The sequence below is a fragment of the Bacillus rossius genome, chromosome 2, assembly GCF_032445375.1.
Source record: "Bacillus rossius redtenbacheri isolate Brsri chromosome 2, Brsri_v3, whole genome shotgun sequence".
Classification (NCBI taxonomy): domain Eukaryota; kingdom Metazoa; phylum Arthropoda; class Insecta; order Phasmatodea; family Bacillidae; genus Bacillus; species Bacillus rossius.
Window position 1 is genome coordinate 64,674,447 of NC_086331.1, and position 24,742 is coordinate 64,699,188.

Consider the following 24,742-nt stretch of genomic DNA (forward strand, 5'->3'; position numbering starts at 1 on the left):
ATAGATCATGACAGAAAACAGCCTGAGTAACTAAATAATATTAAGTCCCTCAGACTACTAAAGAATTGCTAAAAAAAATGGAAATAAAATTCTCTAATGACATGTCAGTAAATTCAAATTTAATATGACCCTTTTATATGCATTTTGCAAAAAAAAACTTTTTTGAGGGTGTTTTGACAAGACTTTTTTTTTTTAAATTCAATATACTGGTTTACAGTATTCAATGATATATCTATTAAAGCATGTTGGTAAAAACTAAATTTAGAAAAAAGGATGACAAACAAGGAAATATCTTTTAGTAATTAAGATAAATAATACTGGCACACATGTTTTCACAGGTTTAAGATCTCCATTATTAGAAACATAACACTGGTAAACAAGGTGTATGTAACACAGATCCAAATAGCATTTTTATTATGTGTTTACCTTCCTGATAACGAAATAGTTAATAAAATATAGCTATCACGTCCCATTTTTTGTTAACAACATATGGTACCATCATATTTTACCATAATATCACATTATTTCTCTATTTGAAGCTCGACAGTTGGTAACACTGCAGAAGAGGGAGGGGGGCAGTTTGATGTTCTTTGTTTTCTTCTGTCACTGTCAGTGAAGTGTTGCATCTGTGAAGTGAGGTTATGTGTGTTTTCATTTAAAGTTTTAAGCGAAAATGGCATCAAAGCAGCGAAGACTTTGTATAAATTCACCAGTAAGTTTTGTTATATTTGTGGACATTATGAATTAAAACCTCAAGGTAGGCATATGAATGAAGATGTAAAAAAAGCATTTTTTTTTTGTATTTTGGATGCAAAATAGGAGACCAAGATAAACAATGTGCGCCACATAGTAGTTGTGTGAGCTGTCACGTAACACTTATTCAGTGGATGAAGGGTAACTGAAGCAGTATGCCATTTGCTGTACCTATGGTTTGGCGTGAACCAACTAACCACTTTAATGACTGCTACTTTTGCCTTACTAATACTGAAGGTTATTCGAAGAAGAAGAAGAAGAAGAAGAAGAAGAAGAAGAAGAAGAAGAAGATTGATTATCCGACTGTACCTTTAGCCATTAAACCTGTTCCTCACGGTGAAGGCCTACCTGTTCCAACTCCACCTTTGAACTGGGAAGATTTGGTAATTCCAGAACTAAATGACAAAGAAGACTTACATTCGGAAACTGAAGAGTTGTTGGAAAATACCATTGATCCTACATATGTTCCTCCGTCTAGCGAGCCTCACCTTATCAAGCAAAATGAACTAAATGATTTAGCCCGTGACTTAGGCTTATCAAAGCAGCAGTCAGAACTACTAGGTTCAAGATTACAAGAGTGGAATCTTTTAGCAAAAGGCACAACCATAACGTCCTTTAGAAAGAGAAATGCTAACTTCTCTGTATTTTTCAAAATTGAGGGGCCTATGTGTGTATGTTTCGACATTGTGGGGTTAATGAATGAACTTGGACTAACTCATGTTTCTACAGAGTGGTGACTTTTTATTGACTCCTCTAAGTCTATCCTCAAGGCTGTTTTACTCCACAATGGAAATAAAAAGCTGTAAATTCCAGTTGCTTACTCTGTTTCAATGAAGGAGACTTATGACAACTTGGGTGCAGTTCTAAGGGCAATCAAGTATGAAGATTTTAAGTGGGAAATTTGTGGTGACTTGAAAGTGATAGCTATATTAATGGGACTTCAGGGTGGCTTTACAAAGTATTGTTGTTTTTTGTGCTTATGGGACAGCAGGGACCAAAAACAGCACTTTGTTAAACAATCATGGCCGCCAAGAAAATCTTATACTCCAGGGGAACAAAATGTGTTAAACGATCCTTTAGTTGACCATAAAAACGTGCTACTTCCTCCTCTGCACATTAAGTTGGGTCTTATGAAGAACTTTGTAAAAGGCATGGACAGAGAGGGACCCGGTTTTAAGTACTTGTCGGAACTTTTCCCAAAACTTAGTGAAGCGAAAATAAAAGAAGGTGTTTTCACTGGACCTTACATCAGGAAGGTCATACGTGATGCTGAATTTGAAAAAAAGCTAAACAAAAAAGAATTGGCAGCTTGGAAAGCATTTGTGAAGGTGGTAAAAGGATTTCTTGGCAACAACAGAGAAGATAACTACAAGAGTTTAGTTCTTAACCTTTTAAAAACATACAGAGCTTTGGGTTGCCAAATGTCCCTTAAAATTCACTTCCTTCACTCGCATATCAACTTTTTCCCGGAGAATCTTGGAGCTATAAGTGATGAACAAGGTGAGAGATTCCACCATGATATAGCAACTATTGAAACGAGATACCAAGGCCGCTGGGATCCTGCAATGCTCGGAGATTACTGTTGGTTTTTGAAGGAAGATGCCACTCCACATAAAAGAAAAAAATGAAAAAAACATGAACAAACTGTATATATGTATACAGGGCTAAATTTTAAGGAATATTTTAACCTGCCCAACGGACAGGTGTAATCGAAAATTTGCCTGTCCGCCATCCAATTTGCCTGTCCGCTGTTTTACCCAAATAAAAAAAATTTCAAAGTCGCTGAAAAAGTGAGAAAAAAGGTTTTTTGCTTTATTTTGCACCTATTTTTATCACACACTTAACATCCTTATTTAATCATCATTTTCAGACGAGTCACTGCACGAATTACTTGGCTGATTCTGTCTTGAACATCTTCGATAAGGAGGCTGAAAGGTTCGACGTTTTCTCTGAACATTATGATACCAGAGATTTATTGCTGGTGCTGGATCAAACTCACTTTCAGAAGGTGACTATTTGAACACGCATGAGGGCAGACAGTGTATCATCATTTAGACAGTTTCGCCAGTCTGTTTTTATAGACTTCATGAGCGAGAACCCTCGCTCACAATCTGTAGTGTGAGCTGACAGGGATAGCACAATATCAATGAGAGAGAGTACATTTTCATACTCAGTGTGGTATTTGAGATTGATATCACTCCAATTTGCTTTGGTTACTGGATTGTACAGCTGGTAAACTGTGGTCTTTAGACTTGTCCATTCCAACTCAATCATTTCACACTTTACTCAATTATTCACAAGGGAGGGAGAAAAAAAGTGTATCAACCTAACGATGCAAGTGTCACCAAACTCTGGCTGAATGCTTGTAGGCCACGTTTTAAAACTACACAAATTTGTAGCAGTCAGTAATTCACAGTCCAGTTTTCTTATCTCCAAGGCGAGATTCTAAATTTTCAACAATTGCACTTATAACTGCTGTTTTCTTGGGTGTCTGCAAAGGAGCTCCTTTCAACTGCTTAGCTTCATCTTCAATTAATTTATTGCATGCACGGAGATGAAAGCCATCTTTGTCACAGAGCTTCTACAACATGGTGATAGTATCATACAGTGACTTTTGTGTTTCTGCTACAGTCAAATAAGGATGTTGCAAAAGTTGTGAAAAGTAACTCAAAATGGAGGTTACATCGCAAAGCAGTGAATATACTGAAAAAATTCCAAATTGTTCAGTGCATCTTCAATAAATTTGCATGAACCAGCAGTTGATGCATTACACATTTATTCCTGGCGTAAATTTTCTGCAGTGAGGATAAGTGCAGGAACAATCTTGAGCACATTTGTCAAGGCTCGTTTGGTGTGAGAAACCCAACGAGTGCCTCCAACTCTGGTAGGTACACAGAACTTGATTCTCAGAGTTTCACAATATTTTTTCAAGATCGCTCGGTGCACTGGACTGTGGTGGAAGAATGCATATACAGTAGAACCCTGTTATGTTTTTCAAGGGAGCACAAGAAAAAAACATTACAAGCAGGAAAACGTTATAAGCAGGATATCTCAATTTAGCACTTAACAATGTTCTAGCTTTGTACCAATGGACTCACAAAGCTATGTAAAAAACTTTAATGTTAAAACCAAAGATTGATACATGAATTTTCTGAAACAAGCCAACAATTTTTTAACTTTGTCTTGTTCCCTGGTTAAATTTTGTTTGTCTTTAAAGATACACTGCCACATTTTTTGTAAAATTGTTTCATGATTCATGATGACAACATTAAGAGTGAGAACGTCTACTCCTTCGCCACCTGAAAATGTTTAATTTTGGGATTCCTACGTATGAATGAAAAAAATATATATATATATATTTGTAAGCAATAAAAATGCCCTCGCTCAATGGTTGGAAACTTAAATATGGTAGGACTATGTACGTGCATCTGAATACCCACTGGAATGGCAAGGAAGAGAAGAGTTGACTAAGGGTGCCAACTGACACGTAACTATGAACATTGTGTACATTCAGTATATTGCATAAAATTGTATTTTAACAAACTTCATGTATTGTATGGCAGTGATTGTAAACATAAACATACATAAAGGAAACTTTTTATTGTAAGTGTTGGAATAATGTGGTTTTAAAACATTTTTTCCCCATTTATTGAAAGTTAGAAAGCAAACATTATAAGCAGGAAATTACACTATTTATGAACGTTATATGCAGGAAATAAATACATTGTCCTTATGGGGTAAATATTGGGACTTTAAAAATATGACATTATAAGCAGGAAAACATTATATGCAGGAACATTATAACAGGGTTCTACTGTAATTTCTTCAAGAAATTTTCCACTTTGAGATTCAATAGTGTTTCAGAAAGTGCAGCCTTCAATGCGAGTTCAAGACGGTGTGCTAGACAATGTATAGCAACCAAATTGGGCTGAATTGATTGCTTCAATTTGGTACTATCTACATTATGCAATCCTCGCATCACTGCTGCACCATCACTTGCAAAGCCTACCAAATGCAGCTTTAAATCTGAAATGGTGAACCACAATACTCATTTGAAACACACAATATGCAGTCATAAATCAGGGCTGCATTAGGCCTTTCTACATGTTTAACACCTACAAACTTACAATGTATTACCCCTTTAACAGCAAACCTTACATAAACAATGACCTGTTCTTGTACAGCACTGTCTGTAGACTCATCACACATAACTGAAATATATGGTGCACTTCTTAAGTTATTTTCCAATTCCTGGCATTCTATTTCTGCAATGGAACCCATAAATTCTTTGCACTTCTTGTCAGTGCGGTAAGTATTACCAACATCCAGGCCTTTCTTTGTGTCAAGTATACACTGCCAAACAAAGTCTGTGAAAGGTCCCCCATGTTTAGCCAGGGCATGAGACGTACAAAACAGTATTTCCAGTTTAGTGAAAACATCCTTTTGAATACTTTGTAAGGTCATATCTGCTTTGGATTGTCCAGGTTTTGTCAGTATTGCATCTTCCATATCTTGAAACTTGTTGTGGGCACTGCTTGTAGCATGCGACGTTAGGTTTTCCTTGCGAAAACTTGAGCAGTCCGTAACAAAAACTGATCCAGATGATTTTGAATGTGTTTTGCAGACTTTGTGCAAAACATTTGTTTTGTTTCTGTGTCGTAACGAAGCCAAAGAAACTCGGAACACCAAGACGTTAAAAAGGTACGGGACCGGGCGATTTTGTCATATTTAACATTATATTCTGACTTGTCCTCATCCGTTTTTCTTTTCTGGTGGTTTTGAAGCACCAGTAATGAATTTTGACATTGTGTAACGCAGTTAATTAAATAATTAAACAATCGCCGTGACAAGATAAACTGTAAAAGATTACCGTGTCCTCTGTAAACAAGTAATGTTTATTTTTTGATGCAACAGTTGACAGGCGAATTTTCAAGCAGTCGCAGTCACTGCGGCCACTGTCAGCTGCATCTGGAGAACGCATGGAATGTTAACCACGCGAAAATGCTTTTCTGTTAACAAACTATGTTAAAGTAGAGCAAGGAATTAGTAAAGTCACAATTTATAAAGACAATAAATTTAAAAAATTATATTTTGAAAGTATACAATGGTAAATTACGTAATTGTTGGCTGCAGTGCAACGAAATTAATATTAAAACATGGCAACAAAAACAAACATCATCGGTGTGAGACGTTTTGCATCTCTAGCATACGAATACGACTATGTTACGTGAATCATGACGTGAACGTAGTATTTTAAGAATTATGATTCAGAAGATTTCAGCACGGTTTGTACATAACCTACTTTTTTTCCAGCGGTATACAATAGCCAGAGTCGTCCGTCACAAAAGAGCAGCCATTATTGTTTATTTATAGATATTATCAAAGACGTTTTATTTGCGGTCACGGTCGCATAAATGTTATTAATCACCTCTGCTGCATTAGTGCGTGCGAATAACCTCGGCGTCACAAGTTGCACCTGTCCACCGGACAGTTGCCTTTTTTATTTTGCCTGCCCGGACGAGATTTTGCCAGGCGCTAAAATCGAGCCCTGTATGTATATATTTCAAAGATGCTCATATGTAAAATAATGTGTTTAAGTTGTTTGAAAGAGAAAAAAATTAATGTGTACAATTACATTACAAATTGTTGTTTTTATAATAAGTCTGTGGCGTTATTTTTCCTATATTTACCACTCTATTGCCAGTGTCTCTATAACAAAAAAACCAGACGTGGTAGATGTTTTTCAGTGTCATTTTCGGATTCAGCAGGTAAAAGTACATAGGAATAAGTAAAAAGTATTCATGTAACATAAAAAAATTTTTTTTGTAGACTACCTAGTGTAATTAGCAGGTTTTGTTACTTACTTGCAAATAATTTTCATTTAAAAAGATATTCTGAAATTATATTTTTACGTGCCCTTAAAGCCATAAATTATTACCTTCTCTAAAGAAAAGGTGGTAAAAATGTTTGTCGTAATCTCTCATACGGAATCATATGCTGAGAATTATCTGTTTTTTGTAAACATCATCTATATTTACACGTAAACAAACATATGGTGTTGTGTCTAAAAAATGTAATGAACAGTCCAATATCTCAACAGTATAAAGTGCCAGTTCCAGATGCATTTAAAATTTCAGAGACATGTCAAGAAGTAACATACTCATGGCCATCAGGGTACACCTGCTACACATGAGAGGTAGTGTCACAGAGCAATGAATGAATGAATGAATTAATTAATTAATAGAGAATAAATTAACAATGTTATGCAACACATGAAGTGATGGTGCAAATGTACTTAATGGAAGCAGTCAGCTAAACATGTTTTTACAAGTACAGTTAACTCTCAATCATCCACTTTGCAGCTTATACCCAGCAGCTTATTTGATTTCCAAGAAATCTCAGTAAAAATGGAAGACGTACTAATTACAACTGACTAAACATACTTCTGCTACCTTAGTTATTAGATATAGGAGCTGTATTTTCACTATTCTTAATAGATATGACTGAGTGACCAAAACAAAATGCCATTACTATGTTTATAAAAATCCCAGTATCACTACTAGAACCTACAGCCACCTGCATTATAGAAGAATGGTCCACACACATCATTGCTTCATATAGTATTCTTAACTGGCCCCTTGCTTTTCTTTGCTATTAGAATGACTGGATTGCCTGGTCTCTTACTGGCCTACATCACTTACCTCTACTTTCCTGCACAAAAAGATAGCTGTTTCAAACACACACTCTAAATGCTTTGCCACATGCCAATTACATTAGTCAAGCACAGCTTGATGTTTACACTTAATTTTTAAAAGAGGTGGTCTTTTTGAATGTTTTATGGTATGCTTTATCCCTAACACATTTGGCAACTAAAACAAATTAATAACTTACTTCTTTAAATTCACTATAAAAAGTCACAGTAAATAAACTTCACAACACAAAATACAATGAAATTAACCTGTATTACCTAGTTGAATGCAAGATTAAATTTGTAAACCTTTAATTTAGGCATTTGTTTGAAAATTTAAACATTCATGTACTGTGTACAAATATTATATATACATATATTATATATATGTCTAAAATAAAAATTTTTTTAGTACTATTACACAACTTTATTTCTATTTTGCCTACAGAAAATGTTTTTTTTAACCAATTTATTTAAACCAATCATTACAAAATGAAGCTTGGCCTGACCTTGACTTCGTGCAACAATTGGTTTGCTAAGCACTTGTATCTTCTGTTGTTGCTGGTCCTGCTTCTGTTGCTGTTGTTGTGGTGGCACAGAAATGCTGCAACCATGGCTCAATCTAAAACAATGTCGTTTAAAATCACTTCCTGGTCACATGTCACATGTTCCACTACTTAAAAGATGTACTAAATGTTTTAGTACTTCATAGTAAAAAAATTTTTTCACAACTTACTGACAGTAATAAAAACATATCTTGAGTCCATTGCAAATAATTCATGATTTAAAACTCCAGGCTTCAGCATCAGGTAAAACTCATTGAGAGATTGAAAATATTGCTAATGAAGTTCTGGTTAGTTATGTTTGCTATTTGTTTCAAAATCTACTTACTACTAATAAATGTGATATTCACTGCTAAAGAAAAAACTTGAGTACATGCATCTAGTTTAACAGCTAAATTATGGTATAAAGAGAATCTAAGTGGTATCAGGATAATGTTTAGGTACTATGTGGGTTTCAAATGGTAAATAGGGCTTATGCTGTGATTTTAAATGCAAGAGAAATGCCTGGTGGTAAGTGCAGAGAAATGTCTTAAATTCGGCGCATTCGAGACCATGGCAATGTTGGATTATCAAATGTCAGTAAATTTTTACTTCAGCAAGATCTCGGTGCCTTCAGACCCCGGCAAAGGCAGTTATGAAGCGCCACTACCCCATCCCCCTTATCTATGTTGCATCATGACGTACTATGATTGTGCATGTGCAATGGCCTTTGGAGGTGCAAGTTATGTATAATAACTTTATTTTAATTAGTTTATTGTGTTATTTTCTACAGCTGTTCATGTTTATGTAATTTTTTACCACCAATAACCTGACACGTAATCACGTCGTACCACGAGACTAATGAAGCACACTGCCGCAAAGCCGTGCCTTCCCGCCACACTGGGTGTCGTGGTGGTGGCAGTCTCGGCCAGTATCTCACGGAGGTAAGACGTCGCTCGCTACCGTGTTACCCTAGCACTTAGTTCATTAACACATTACGCACCCTTCAGCCTTCAGTTAACCATACATTGTTGTTGTTTAATGTTAAGTATATTATTTTTTATGCTAGTAATAGATTTTTTACCTGCATACAACTGTCAAAATAAAAAGGGTTTTAGAGTTAATTAACTTGTAGAGCATTGTGTCACCCTTGTGTCAACGTGTAACTGTGCAATATCTATTACGTCACGAAGTCACGAACCCTACGTGATTAGGGTCATTCCATGTCAAATCAACACACCCATTTTACCTCACCATCTCAAATTGATGAAATTTTGCACCGATGTTACCTCCATACAGACTAACAAAAATATAAAATTTTAGAATGATATATCCATCCGTTTTGAAAATATTACTTTGCAAATTTTCGAAAAAACACTCAAAATCGCACAACAGGCATATTTTAAAACTAACTGCCCGATCCGGCTTCGCACGGCTATACTAATGGAAAAAAATTAAGCCACATCTCCCATTTACAGTAATGGTAAATAAAACAAAATTCAGTGAAAATTTATTACAATGCTGTATAATGTACCGGAGAGAAAATGAATAGCACCGATGGTTTCCCGACTCGTGCACGCAACGTACAACTGATGTACCCGTACTTCGCTACGGCAGTCTACGGGCAGATCACTCTTGCGCCACTCATTATACATGCCCCTCCTTGTGGGTACGCCACTGCCGCGCGATGCCCGTTTCCATGGAGACGCAGAAGGCATGAACAATGCAAAATCCTGTTCTCATGCAGACAAAGTACCCACTGTTGCCTGGTTTTAACCACCCATGGGATATAATTTTTGGAAAATGTCATCCTGCGTAACATAACGAACATTACTGTGAAGTTTCAAGTCTGTAAAATATATATACTTGAAAAAAAAAGGGCAATTTTTAATATTTAAAGTACCCGCAAACTTTCTACGGTGATGAGGACTGCACTAACAATGAAATAGTCGTTGCCATAGAGTTGAATAAAGCATCAACAAAGCAACAGCCGTTGCCAAGGTGATTTCCTACTAAAAACTGGAAATTTTGATATATTACGCCCCCGAAACTCCCCTTGGGATCGGACTTCCGCAGAATCCGTTCTTAGTGAGCGTCTACATCACAAAATGAGTAATTATGCTAAATTTCAAGTCAATCGGGTGTATAGTTTTATAGATCTCGTGATGAGTGAGTCAGTGAGTGGTATTTCGCTTTTATATATATATATATATATATATATATATACACACACACACACACACGCAAGTCCTTGTCAGAATTGTAACGGGAGAGGAAAATTATTGATGGTCCGAAAAATGAAATTTGAAAAATAATTCTAGTAAAAGAAAAAAAACTAATTAAACTCAGAGAGAGAGGAAAAAACCATAGTTTAGGTTTGCGATTTAAATTGATAAAAAGTATTTAAATACTAATTGAACTCTTATGAGGGTACTGATTGCTTCGTTGTTAATATCACACGGGTGTTTTTTACTTGTATGGGAAAATTAAGAATGATAAGGCATCTAGTGCGTGGCAACAATGTTAATAGGCAATAGGAATAAACTTCTAGCACCTGCGGCATTGTCAACACACACTTCGTACGTGTACTGCATGTTGTATCTAACCCCCTCTAATGCATTTGATTCTAAATTGGACTTTTAGTAAAGATCCCTAATGTTATTGATAATATAGTATAGCCTATAGCCTTCTTCGATAAATGTACTATCCAACGCTGAAAGAATTTTTCAAATCGGACCAGTGATTCCTGAGATTAGCGCGTTCAAACGAACAAACAAACTCTTCAGCTTTATAATATTAGTATAGATTACCATAACTCTTCTCCAAATTAAGTTAGAAAGGTGAGACAGGTGTCATTTTGCAGCATTTGGTATGGCCTTTCACGTGATATGTAACACAATAATGTCTAGAAATAAATAATTTTCAAAATAATTTTTAATATTTAAATTTAAAATTTTGGAAAAAGTGCATTTTTATTTTTTTTTCAATAAATTCTATAACATTTTTTGTATAAAATATTTGTACAAAAAAATGTGTAGAATTTTTGAAAAAGATTAAAAATGCATTTTTCCAAAATTTAAAATTTAAAAATTATTTTGAAAATTATTTTTTTTCTAGACATTATTGTGTTACATATCACATGAAGGCCATACCAAATGCTGCAAAATGACACCTGTCTCACCTTTCTAACTTAATTTGGAGAAGAGTTATGGTAATTTTAAAATATGCCTGTTGGGCGATTTTGGGTGTTTTTTCAAAAATTTACAAAGCAATATTTTCAAATCGGATGGATATATCATTCTAAAATTTTATATTTTTGTTAGTCTGTATGGAGGTAACATCTGTGCAAAATTTCATCAAAATCTGAGATGATGAGGTAAAAATTTTATTAAAAGTGTGTTGATTTGACATGGAATGACCCATATGTTAGAAAGAATCGTACATATATTACTCAATAATATTTCAGAGTTATGAGATTCTGGGATAATCATGCAACCAGACAACTACTTACTGATTCTGTACACTATTGTGTATCCTACATGTAATAGCATAGACATAGACCCATCCAAGGGATTTCACCCCATTTCTCTTTGTTTACCCACCGCTTTTAACCATGAGATCTTGCCGCCCTGGAGCCCACACTGACGTGGATACGGATACACCATACACGTGAATCGGGAAAGCCATTATAGAGTTGGGTATGATGAGAGGCTGAGGCTACCACCTCATTCCACTACCTCACTCAGCTAACCAGACAGATGAATGTGCCCTTATAACCTTATCAGTGCTGCTGGTGCTTACCCCAATCCACCACATCACACTGGGATCCTCAGTCACCCAGGGAACCCATGGTCCAGTGGAGGTCTATCCCACCTCTCCTAGCTGTTCAGGCTAGTAATCAAAGCTATATCGCTGCTCACTGCGTCTGCTCTTCACAGTTCTAGGGAACTTACTCCAAGCGGTAGGAGCAACACCACCAAGTGCAAGACCTACCCAAACTGATCCTAAGCCTACAGAGGAAACCTCATTGGGGAACCATTCACAAGGATCATCCCGCACTACCACCAACTTAGATAGTGTCTAAACTAATCATAAGTGTCGTTGCCATACATGAGCTGGAGGACATCAACATTGTCTTGGTCTCCCTCAGCCTTCCCATGCCTAAGCCCAGGGGGCTTACAGCCGTTTAGGCCCAGGTGCACCTGGCCCTGCCTACGACATGCTAGGCTCCTTTTGATCAGCCTTGGGCTCTTCACGGTGAGACCAGCCTATGGGATTCACCACCAAGGGTCAGTAGTCGAACCCCACAGAAAGGTTTCAGTCGCATCAGCTGTTGCCCGTAGATTCAGCCCTTTCACGATTTTTGGTTCCCATTCTGACAAGCTGAGGGTGTCTAAGGCAGGGATACGCCCACCACAGTCCTCTTTACTGTCACCCATTGGTGCCACGAGGAGGCAGAATATTGCCATGAGTGCTAAGAGGCTATGTATTCGCATCATTCCACCCTTCCTGCGGGCCTTTTGGATCATGACTTGGATAACTAGAACTGGCAACAACTGACACCTCAAACGACAGTTACCTCCCACAGGAGTCTGGCTCACTCCCAAAACATGTAATAGCCATAAGAGGGGATTACATTACACTGCAGATACTATATTATGTAAAGACCGTATTTCTGCACAAACCGAGGAATGGTTGTTTTGTCCGCCACTTGCAGAGGTCACAAAGCTCTATACTACAAACATGGAAAAAAGGATGGTTTCCTTCCATGAGGAGGTGGAAACGTAACTGAGAGCTGAAGGAAACATCTACATGAGGTACATGTTGTGCAGAACAACAATGCTACAGCTGATTCATCTTGTGTAAATATTACCCTCATGTATGGTACATTTCATTGCAAAACAAAATTATTACCATGCATTTACTTTCCTGAAACCATGTATAAAATGCATTCTGTGTGGAAAAAATTATGAAGGGCAAACTATTCAGAATGGCATTAATAAACACAAAAAAAATTAACATTTTTCCTTGCAAGCAAATATGTACACTTATTTATGATTATCTGGATTAATGAAAACATCACAGAAGTGAATGTTCATCGGGTATAAACATGGGTTGGCTGATTTAAATCACAATGTTTTAAAACATGTTTTAAACCATGGTTGAAAGCAAGTGGATTTTATAAAAAAAAAATGTTTTTTTTAAGTATTGTATTTTTAAACAAAATATCTTAATTATTTTAATGAAAGGTCTAATTCCTCTCTAATAACAAGAAAAGTTTAGTCAATGTTCCTAGAGATTTACAAGAACAAAAATTTATATAATATTCAAAATCTTATCATTTACATTATCTGAATAAGTTATAAATCAAACCCAGCTAAATACTCCTCTAAAATCAAAAATATTAAATAGTTAATTCCTCTTCTGTGAGGAATCCCCAACTTTACTGTAAAACCCCATTATTTGGGAAATACCCTTTCTAAGATTAAGTCCCAGTCAGATGTGCAGATTTGCTGGACTTCAGTTCTTTGAGGTTATAACTTTACTGGTTCAACATGAATGGCAGAAAGCTGGATGTTGTATGGCTTTCATTTGAAGAAATTTAGGAGTAGAGAATAGGTGTGAGGGCCAAAGTAAAAAATGTGGCACTGAACTAAAGGGTCAAGTCCTCAGAATGAAAAATAACCTATCTAAATATGAAAGTTCAGCTATGCAAGTTGAAGATGATGAATATGATGCAAGTAAGATCGATCAAGTATAATATTGTCTCTTGATTTAAACAAAATACATGGTTGTGTTTAGTTTGCTACATTTCTTAATTAATATGAAACCAAGTCATTTAGGATCACAGACAGGACCGCGACGCACGCCATGTTCGGAGCTGGCTGGCTGTCCTGCACAGCCGCTGACGTCACGCGTCGTCCATTTAAAAAAGGCATGCCATGCATGCCTGGCCGGATTACAAGGGTCCTCACTATCTACCCCTTTCGCTCCCAGTGCACCATTAGTGGCCTGGGAATTACAGGCTTACAGAGGCCGCCGCGAGGAATGACGTGAATAAGCATCACTGTTCTGGGTGTTTCGGAAGTTGGTCGGCCCGGGATGACATGAAATGTCATAGCCCCTCTCGTCCCTTCAACAAGGATGCCACGGGTATATAAGTGACGATGCCAGTCTCCATGAGTGTTCTGAGAGTTTGGAGAGTTCTGCGAGTGAAAGGAAGTCCAACATCTGCAAAAAGGGTGAGAGACCCTCAAGAGCGGCGCGACGAGGAGCAACGGGACCTTGAGAGTGCAACTGAGTGGTGCAAAGCTGTGTGTGTGAGTACAGGCACGAGGTAAGGGGCGAATCACTGTCGAGCATAGCTCCAATGAGGAGTGCGAACTGTGGAACTTGACAGACATTGAGTGACTTGCGAATAAACATTTTTAAGTGCAAGTGATTGGTGATCAGACATTTTTAAGTACAATTATTTATTAGTAATCTAAATATTAGTAATTAAAAAAACTTAATTGGGCTATCCCTTATGAATCTAGTTCCCTCCACATAAGTTCTTAATATAAAGTTTTCATTCTTAACTTTAAACAAGTCACAAAATAATATCATCATTAGCTTGCTCATATTTTATTTTGCTTTAGACTGTGTTTACTTTTCAAGCATTGTATTGTAGTTTGACTTATTAATGATTTAGATAGCAAAAAATATTATTTTAATTATTTTGATAGCTTAAAATAATATTTTATAACTATTTTGATAGCCTAAAATTTTTTTTATTTTTAATCTTTAATATTATTCTGTAATTATTCCTAACGATATTGTCATGGTATATCAAAGACAGTGCAGTATCGGCACTTGCTGTTTAATTCCCAGTTCTTAATTTCCAAGTGTGAACCTATCTTTGCACAGTTAGCACTGAAAACCTGTCAGTAGCAAAGCATGTAACCAAGTTGTCCATAATAGGTTCAGAGTTATTATGTGAGGTAAAATGTCTTCATTTCTAATGCTCTTTTCCTTTGTAATTTTGAACCAACTTATTAAGAGAAACATTTTGTTTTCAGACTGCATTACAGCTTCCACAAGCAAAACGCACACATCCATCAGTTTATCTGAGACTTCATTAAATGAAGGTACCGAGTCAAGATATACTTCTACCAAAAGAAAAAAAAAAGTTAAAAGTAACACATCAATGGATTTCTACATAGTTCAATAAACACCAATGCAGAAAAAATCTTTAGATCAGTAAGTAGCTCGCTTTATATTCGCAGCAAATACATCCTTTCGTAGTGTCAAACAGCCTTTGTGGAACTTATGCAACAGCTTCACCCAGGCTACACCCCTCCAAATAAAAAAGAAATTAATGGTCTGTTACTAGATGCTATTTTTGAATAAAAGAAAACTTGTTCCCTTACTCTGGAAAATGAAAGTGTGTCTCTTGGGTTTGATAGCTAATCAAATATCAATAATGAACTAATAATATGTGCTACAGTTACGACCAAATCAGGTAATGAATATTTAGTGAACACAATTAACACACCAGGTCATGCTCACACTGCCAATTATCTGGTGGAAGTGGCTGTTAACAGTATAAAAAAGTGTGAGAAGGGCTTTAGGTGAAAGATTTGCTCTTTTGTTATTTAAAATTCACTTCAATACCCTTATTTACATCCAAAAAACAATCAAAAATAGGCATGCAATTATAAGTTTCAACAACATGACAAGACCCATCATCTGATCGCATCTGATTGGCTGAAGTTTTCGCATAATGCTGTAACTGCTTCAATATTAAGACACATGTTCACAGCTTTTCAAAACAATAATCAAAACATTTAATCCCTACAAAATAAATTACTGTCCTTAACATTGGATGAAATTTCCTTTTTGTACGAAACCTTCCACAGAAATCCATACACGGCCGATTACAAAAACTTCCATGAAAACGGCCAGCACTCTGCTAATTCTTCCACAGAACCATTCATACCAGTTGCCATGGAAGACATTGCAAGGAAACTTATTTCTAGTGATAGGGTAATTTTAAACAGTTATGACAGTAACTTTGCGTTTTGACAGAATTGTATAAAACATTCATAGTTTCTGTGCACCGATACACAATGGAACACTGAAACAAATGGCAGTGTAATCGAGTTCAAATATGTGTAGGTTTAGAATAGTAGCACAAGTCTCACACATTAGGCATGGGAGTGTCATCTTGTATCGTTTCAGTAGCACGAGCTGATATTCTATTTATTTTGAGTGTGCTTGAAAGTTTGTGGTCATAGTTACTAAACTATAGGCTATTCACAATAAGTATAAGTACAAAGTTTATAACCATTATGAAACAAATGTCTTGTTTGTATACTGAAATATTGTTTTAGTAAAAATATTAAGTAGATTTTGGAACATCTAGTATAAATGTTTTCACCCCAACTGATATAAATTTGAACTTATTAACAGCTGATAGAACAGTCATCTCTTTTCTTCATTGTTAGTTGAGTATTTCTTTTGTTTCTGAAAATGTGATATTGGTCGATGAAATAGTGTGAAGTTATACTATTTACAATGAGCTTAGTTTGTCAGATGACACCAGGATGGGAGCAAACAGTATTATCAAAAAATTCAATAGATTTTGTTCTTAATCCCCCAACATTCTGATAACACCGGTCAACAAATTTAAACTTTTTGCTGCAAAATAATTAATTTGCTCTGCACATTTTTATGTATTTTTTAATTCATGCTTTATATGAGTATTATGAGACTCATATTTAATTATTGTATTTTTTTTATCCTATGGGGTCATTATTATTAAAGCTTGAGGCAGTTGGCCCGCCTGCTACTAGTGCTACTGCACTAAGTGGCCAGACGTGCCACCCATCCCATGACACGCTAGCAGCGTGTCAGGTTTACCTCGCCTGTCCGCATGTACTGTTTCAAGCGCCCGGCTCAGGCAATATATCTTTTGTTACGTCTGGCCTCCTGTTATCGCGCCAGAGACACATGGCACCATGCATCCAGCCTGCGCACGTACCCACTCTGGCAATTAGTACTCTTTCTGCCCGCCTGCCTAATCTTTTTTCGCCATGACATTGACATGATTTCCCTCTCCTCTCCCCAGGCCCTTGCGTCACCCACCAATTTGTCGCCAGCACGCAACCCCCCCCCCCCCCCAACCCAATGCCAGCACAAGTCACGCTGCCCTGTGCGACAACTGTCGGACTGTTCATGAACTAAATTATGGCTTCTAGAAGTCCTGGTTTCTGCCACCAGGGAACACCACCTCTCAGCACCTCCTCCAACTCTACTCTAACCCCCCCCCCCTCCTTATCGTGGTATCTTCTGTATGCCGCGTTGCCCCGCTTTACAACGCAACGCTCTCTGTCGGGAAAAATTGAAACTATTATGCCCCACCCTCTTCTTGGTTCTGGAACCGTCTTTAGCTACGTGAGCCACTACCTCCCTCCACGAGTCTTTCGGTAACCACACAGGTGGTCACATCTGCAATTTTTGTTTGCAGTTTTTTTTTAGGTAGGAATTCTCTTTGAAAAGGGATGTATGTAATCCCGAGAGAGAAAAAAGGGAGCTAATTTCCATATTTATTTTATTCCATATCACCATGAGTGTTTTCTGCAGTAGTGTCTTTCACCTTGTTGCCTTCAATACAGTGCTTTCTCGACTGACCTGGGTCTATGAACATTATGTAAGGAAGTCGTTAAGTCCATTTTAAAATTTAATCTTTACTGCAACTGGCCAGATCTGATAGTTAATAAGTATCAAAATACATTATTAATTTTATTGAATTTACTTAAACAATTTACTAACTACAAAGTGATTGTGAGCCCTCAAAGTAACTTGCAAAAAACAAATGTTTTAAAACCTAACTTATCAAAAGGTACAACAGATATACCCTGCAATACCCGGTTGTTATTTACTATCAGTTTTTTTTTTCTGCTCCCTCTTTTACGATCCACAAGTTGCTGACTTGATTAAGAGTCTGTAAAATTTACTTTGTTTCATTACTTCCACTTCTGATGTGTTCTAGATAATTTATAGTTTTATTTGTGAATTATAACAAGCACATATTTCCTGGATTTTTATAAAAATGATATAACTATTTATATTTGGAAGTAGTGGGACAAAACTGATGGTATTTAACGTGGTTTATTTGTTCATTAGCTATGCAAAAATAGTCTCAATTAATTATTAAATTCCAGGTACTTTTAATAGTTTATATTTATGCAGTTATTTACTGTGTGCTATAGTTTTTCAGCACAAAATTACTTGTCTTTATAGAGCTCTTACAATATTCTGTTGCTTTTTTTGTTTAACCTTTTACCCACCACCCTAAGATCCCCTTAAAAAATTATATATTTTCCTGCGAATTATGTTTACTTAATGTTTCATTAAGAAATGAAAATTGATAGATAACAAGAAAAAAAAATGTTTTCTATTTATTTTGCTATGTTCCAGAAGTGGAACATTGGCAGGAAGTGGTTATACAAAAAATAGTCAATTGGTTTTTAAAATATATGTATTACTATATAAACCCATTACAATGTATATCCATAACAAAATAAAATAGCTATTTCCCAAAATTTGAAAAATAAAAAAAATCAACTTGGAAACTATTTTTTATGGAAATACGGGGTAACACCCAAGATCAATGCTGCTTTTGAGTTTGATGTGTCAACAGTGCAACAACATCTCTTACACGTGAAGCCATATCAATAAAGTCTATTATTACACTTTCAGTCCATGGAAATATGAAAAATACTCAATATGGATCCTCTTCTTGCAGTCATTGCATTGGTACTTCGTATTGGAGATACAATGAGCACATCTTCCGTGTGATGCCGAAATCAAGTAATGCCCATCTGAATTTCGTTGAGAATGTGGTATACGAGGCTTTGGCCCAACTCTAGGCCCCTCCTTTCGAGGAAAAATTCGCAGGAGGGCCATTGTAATCTGAACAACAAATTTTTTTGATTAGGTAAATGTTAAGTAAAAAAAAAATAGAAAAACAAATAGAAAAAACTAAACGTACCTGTCGCCGAAAGAAAGATGGTCCAGATGTAAACACGATTGTTTGGAGTGAAGCTCTTTGTGAACAATCCAGGCAGCAACAACAGACATGTTGAGCGCGTTGGGGGACAAGTTCCACCACCACTTTTTTTGAACGCAATTTTGGCCGGTAAGATCCCAACAATATATCCATAACATCAACTCCACCCATGTCATAGTTATATTGCCTCAGGAGATGAGGTTGATCAATTGCAACTCTTGTTCTTTTGTTCATGAACTCAAAAAACAGGTCAATAGGCTCAAGGGATATCAATTTAGGAAATTTATCACCGAGTTTCGCTTGATTTTCAGAAGGAAGTACATAACTGAAGCTTTTAGTTTTTTGTCAGTTTGGTTTTTCCGGGATATGTTTACCTTTCACTCCAGGTTTGGATTAGCTTTTCTTTTACGATTTCTTTTAGGAGCAGGCAACTCTTTACTAGTTGAAGGAAATTATTCTTGCTGTGTTTCATTGGACACAGATGCACATGAATTTATAAATAAAATTACCTGTCCACAAACATCAGTCGGCTTCACTTTTCCCAAATTGTTGTCATCAATGTCTTCATTATCCGTCCATCGTTCATTTTCTTCTGGAGATAACTGACACAAGTCGTATTCTTCATCGGAATTGTCAGTGATGTCAGAATCATTCAAAGAATTCAAGTAGTCAAGTGAGTCATTCATTGTACGAATTACTGTTTCACTCGCCATAAAAGCCCTCACACGCACAGAGGTAACCTAAAAATACTGCAATGACAGCAAATGATTTTATAACACAACTCTTAGACAGTTGAAAGAAAACTAAGTAAGAGCAGACTGAGTTCCACTGCAGGTAGTAACTCGCATGAAAGTTATGTGATGACGTATACGGTTTGTGGCTGCGAGGCGCAAGTAGAAGCTTGCGCAGTAGGCGTGTGGTGACGCATTTAAGTAAAGTGGTCCGCAATAACCAGAACCCGCCAATGTTCCACTTCTGGAACATCTAAACGTCTGGAACACCAGCGAGATAAGTAAAAGTTATAATTGAATACTCGTACGTGGAATCATTTCTTTTACAATTCCTAAGGCACCCTAAGCTTTCTAAATAGATAATTTATTTTTATTATAGCAAAATAAAAATAAAAACAATAAAGAGTGCGCACCGCATCTGATTTTGCCATTTTGAGAAATTGCTTACCTTTATGAAATGCATCATATGTCACTAAATAAAATCTGTAAATTAAAAATGGACTTTGTTTAACAAGGAAAATATTATGTCATGAAATATTTTAATTTTGTTGTAGAAAAAAAAATTCTCAAAATCATGTTCCATAAGTGGAACAATGGCAGGTGAAAGGTTAATAACTTACCATTTTAGCAGCTTAAAATCTGTAGCGGTTTAGAGTATTTTTCTAAGCTGCGTGCTTGTCAGTACATTCCTTTAATCTCACCTTAACGTAACAGGTTTTTTTTATCTTGGGAGTACCACTTACCGCTCCCTACGGCCTCTAAATGGCCGTTAGGAAAATGTTAAACCATTTAAGTCTTCTGAAACTAATGACTTCTCCACTTGTCATGCTTTGATTGTCACTATCTTTTTTTCTGACCTAGTCATCACACTTTGTGGGACTTAGTTTCCTGACTGTTAAATAGGCATAGTGTGTAAGGTTTTTTTTTTTGGACCATGTTGTAGTTTTACGATATTTTGGGTGCCGTCATCCCCTTTTCTTGTGCTTGTTTACCTATAGAGTTCTCTGCTCCCAATGCGAGTGCGCGTACAGCCAATGTTCCGTCCTACCAAAAGCTATCCTCTTCCCCGTCCCCCCCCTCCCCCATATTCCAGTCTACTGCCAGACAGCTGGCAACCTTCCGAGTTTCGTGACATCACGACACCCCCCCTTCCATGCTTCCGGCCGTGCAGACCGGATGCGTCACATCACGTGCCATTCCGGAGGATTATCTTGGCGTGCCAACCTACCTGCTTTTTTTTCCTCCAACGATGCCAACTTACTACACGTCTCTCTCCACTCATGCTTATTGTTGCTTGGCAACGTCTCTGTTCTCTGTAAACACAAGTGCACGGTGCACATGTATTCTAATGCCGATGCGCTCCTTTGACATAGTTTACAATAGGATATGTTTTCCAATACACTTAAAGCTTAAATTTAATAGTTATCGGAATTATTGAAAATAATATTAATAATATAATATACAGAATTTAAAACCAGAAATATAAAAGCCATATTTTGAATTTTTATGTGAATAGTTTACAACAGTTACCATACTACATATTATATGCAACCTGCCTAAATCTAAAGCTTAGTCGAATATTTATTATTTTATTTTTACACGTACTTTACTTTAAACATTACTGGCAAATATGTTAATACACTTTACGCCATCAGGACAGCCCAGTTTTCCGTTTTGAGCCTTACTCAGAGTTCCCTCAGAAATTTTTGCCTAGTAACAGGCAAGATACATGTTTCTTTTACTGACAGTAAATTTATGACTTATATTTTCTATTATTGTAAGCTTATAACCACTGCTCTTCCAGAAGTAGTTAAAGAGTTGGCGTTTGTATGTTTACTTTTGTTTAATTTGTCTTTTTGCAGGGTTGCCATCCAGCTGGACCTCCAAAAATAGGGTGTTTTAGGGACTGACAGAATAAGAAAAGGGACCTTTTAGGGTATTTTTATGGACTGAAATTTTGCGGAAACCTTAACATTTCTAGAATTTTTCATACAATTTTATGGTCGAGTACAACAAATTACACAGTATTAACTCAGCATACCAAGTAATCCTGTATATAAAACTTGAGGACAACCATTTGACAATCATATAACACAACACCACATCTTATAATACCTATTTAGTTTCAGGGTCTTCCGAATTATTATTCCTTGGAGTTTTATTCATTTTGCCATATCTTTGATATTTTATTCGTTACTCTTTTCACCTTTCAACTACCTCGCCATTTAGGAATGAGTGAGAAAACCTTACAGCTCCTTGGTTACTGTGAGCAACCAAAATCAACAGCATTTTTTCTTCTTTTTTTATAAAAAAGGATTAGAGGGAAGCCTTGGGCATTGCTTTGGGAAGACATTGCTCGGGCTGGGGCTTGCCAAATCCTTGGTTGCCCGCTCGAGTGGCCAAAGATGTGCGTCACCCGCGATTTAATTAGATACAGATCCATCTTCTGAAAGTCTTGAGATAGTATTTTCTGACATTATGTCAGAAATAGGGAGTTACGACTTCTTTGTGAAACACTTCCGCGTCAGTCGCTTTCGTACATATAGTGCCTCAAGACGACAGTTGCAGCACTCCACTACGAATATTTCCAACATTTCGTGAGATCCAATTTGACTATAAACCTTTCAGGATTAGAGGGATGCCGGTCTTCAATACAGTTTCCAGTGTAGCTGAGTACTAATCTGGAGGTCCAACAGATATATTAACTTTGTTCCCGACTCCACACATCTAGTTCCGGCATTTTATTGCGTGCCCTCTTGCATTATCAGATATTAAAGGTACAAAGGTGCAGGTTTCTATCAGAATGGTAATTGAAATCTTCTGTAACTAGGGTTGTCCTCTAGTATATTAGGGCCTGTTTTAGATACCTATGTGAAAATGATCTTTGCACTACCCATCTTTGAATCATAGTCAGTGCTGATTATTGAATGAATTTGGTATCTTTTAATCAATAGTATTTTATTAAATGGAAATTGAACTCTATGGACCTGACCAATAACTTTATGCAGAGGCACATAACACACCTAGCAATTACAGTATTGGTTTCAATAGCAACAAGCTCACACTGGCTCTCACATATTCAGTGGCATGCTAGCTGGAATAACCGCTTGGTAAGTTCACCAGCAGCATCTTGCCCTGACACAAACGAGGGAAGAGATAGATATTAACAGCAGAACCCGAAACCAGAAATTGATCGAAAATTACACCTGAGAAATATAATTGTAAATTGCACATATCTTAGTGCCCCCATATTCTAAAAATTTAGGATACCATGCAAAGTTTTTTAAAACTTTCTAAATATTGTCTATAAAATAGGGTCTGAACTAGTTATTGATTTGACCAACCCTTACTTCTATGGGTGACCAAAATACGCATGCGAAACAACAAATTTATTACACCCTAAGTAGCTACAGTATCCAGCCTTTCAAGGTATTTGTAAATTTTCTAATTAAGACCAACATTTTTGGTTTAAAAATGGGGAGATGTTTTATCAATTTTTTTTTTAATTTGAAAATATAGCCCTATATGATTGGGATACAATTTTTGCAAAATTTATAACAACTTCGAAGTCTACATGCGCCTGTAAGCTAAGCCGAAAGGGTTTTTTTTTTAATTTGAACCCTTGACAGCATAGCCTACAATAAAATAAATGAGCAATGATTTAAAACATTTAAACATGCATGTCTATGCTAATCACATTGGTTTGGTAATGTACTTATATTTATGATGTAAAATTAATAACTGTCAGTTGAATTGTGAATGTTTTGCAAAGCTAAATAAAAATAATTTTAAGTAACTATAGCCTGACTTGTTATTTATATAGTTGTGTCATGTAGGTTACAAAATTTATAAAATATTGATATTGTTCTGTGTTAATTAGGCACCTCGTCTTTCTAATTCGGAAGGCTAGCCGAGTAAACATTTTGAAAGGTATGTCCAGGTTATAATATGTGCCATTTCTTTAAAGATATGAATTGTGGAAATGTGTGTAGCGCAATCAAAATACATAAATCCATTTGGCATTAAAAATCATTTAATTCAATTTTTTTTTTAAAAAAAAGAAAGATTCTGCATTTATGGAAATACCTAAAAACTATATGAATCATAAAATGTATATTTGTGTTTGCAAGAAATATAATGCTAATAAAGACATATGCTTGATGGGAACAAATTTGCATAGTGACTGTTTGGGAATGATATTTACTTACATTGTGCTCAAAATATGCCCTGCCAAGTAAACACGAAGGTTTGTATATTAAGGCAAAGTCTTTAAGTTGCAATAACTGACCGGTTTTGGTGTTATTTTACAGCTTAACACATTAACACAATATTATTGCTAATTCTTTATACTTTTTCATAATAGATCTTGTATACGAGAGTGCGGGGGTAAAATATTGAAAGAGTGAAGAACAAGCTTAGTTGGAAAACAAGACTGCCTATCGCTATTTATTCAATGCCACAATAAAATTCGTTTGAATATCAACATTTCAGAATTTTATAATACAATAAATAGAGTTAACTAAGGTAAACATTTCTCGGACGTCTGGAAATGTATTGCAACTACTAAAAGTTTCAAGAAACCTTGTCACATATCATATATAATTCATGTGGGAGCTGTGTATAAATGGACGGTGATGCACGTATCGGGTCACGTCAGTCCGCATTGTGAGCAGGACACACGAAAGTCCCCGCGTGGAAGGGCTGCCGCCGAGAATGAAGGACAATGGAATTGTAAAGTTTGACGGCTGGTGCGAAAGGGGGCGGGAGTGGAGAGTATGGGTGGAAAGGAGAAGAGCTGGTTATCACGGTTTGCTTTCCTTTTAAGAAAACCTATGGGGTGTCCGTGCTTGAGAGAGAGAGAAAAAGAGAGAGAAAGGCAATATTTTTGAAGACCTTCCGACGATCCCTGCTAGATGGCAGGCCTCAGAGCTGCACCCTTCGACAACCTGTGCTCATGAGAGCTCGCTTGCCACTA

At 36.4% G+C, this 24,742-nt stretch overlaps 1 protein-coding gene across 1 annotated transcript in view; it reads right to left on the reverse strand.

Moving 5' to 3' along the window:
• LOC134529333 (double-stranded RNA-binding protein Staufen homolog 2) overlaps positions 1-24,742 on the reverse strand; it is a 277,320-nt gene that overhangs the window by 240,950 nt on the left and 11,628 nt on the right. The window contains exon 2 of the mRNA XM_063363291.1: positions 7,951-8,063. Within this exon, the coding sequence (XP_063219361.1) occupies positions 7,951-8,063 (113 nt within the window). The remainder of the gene's footprint in view (positions 1-7,950; positions 8,064-24,742) is intronic.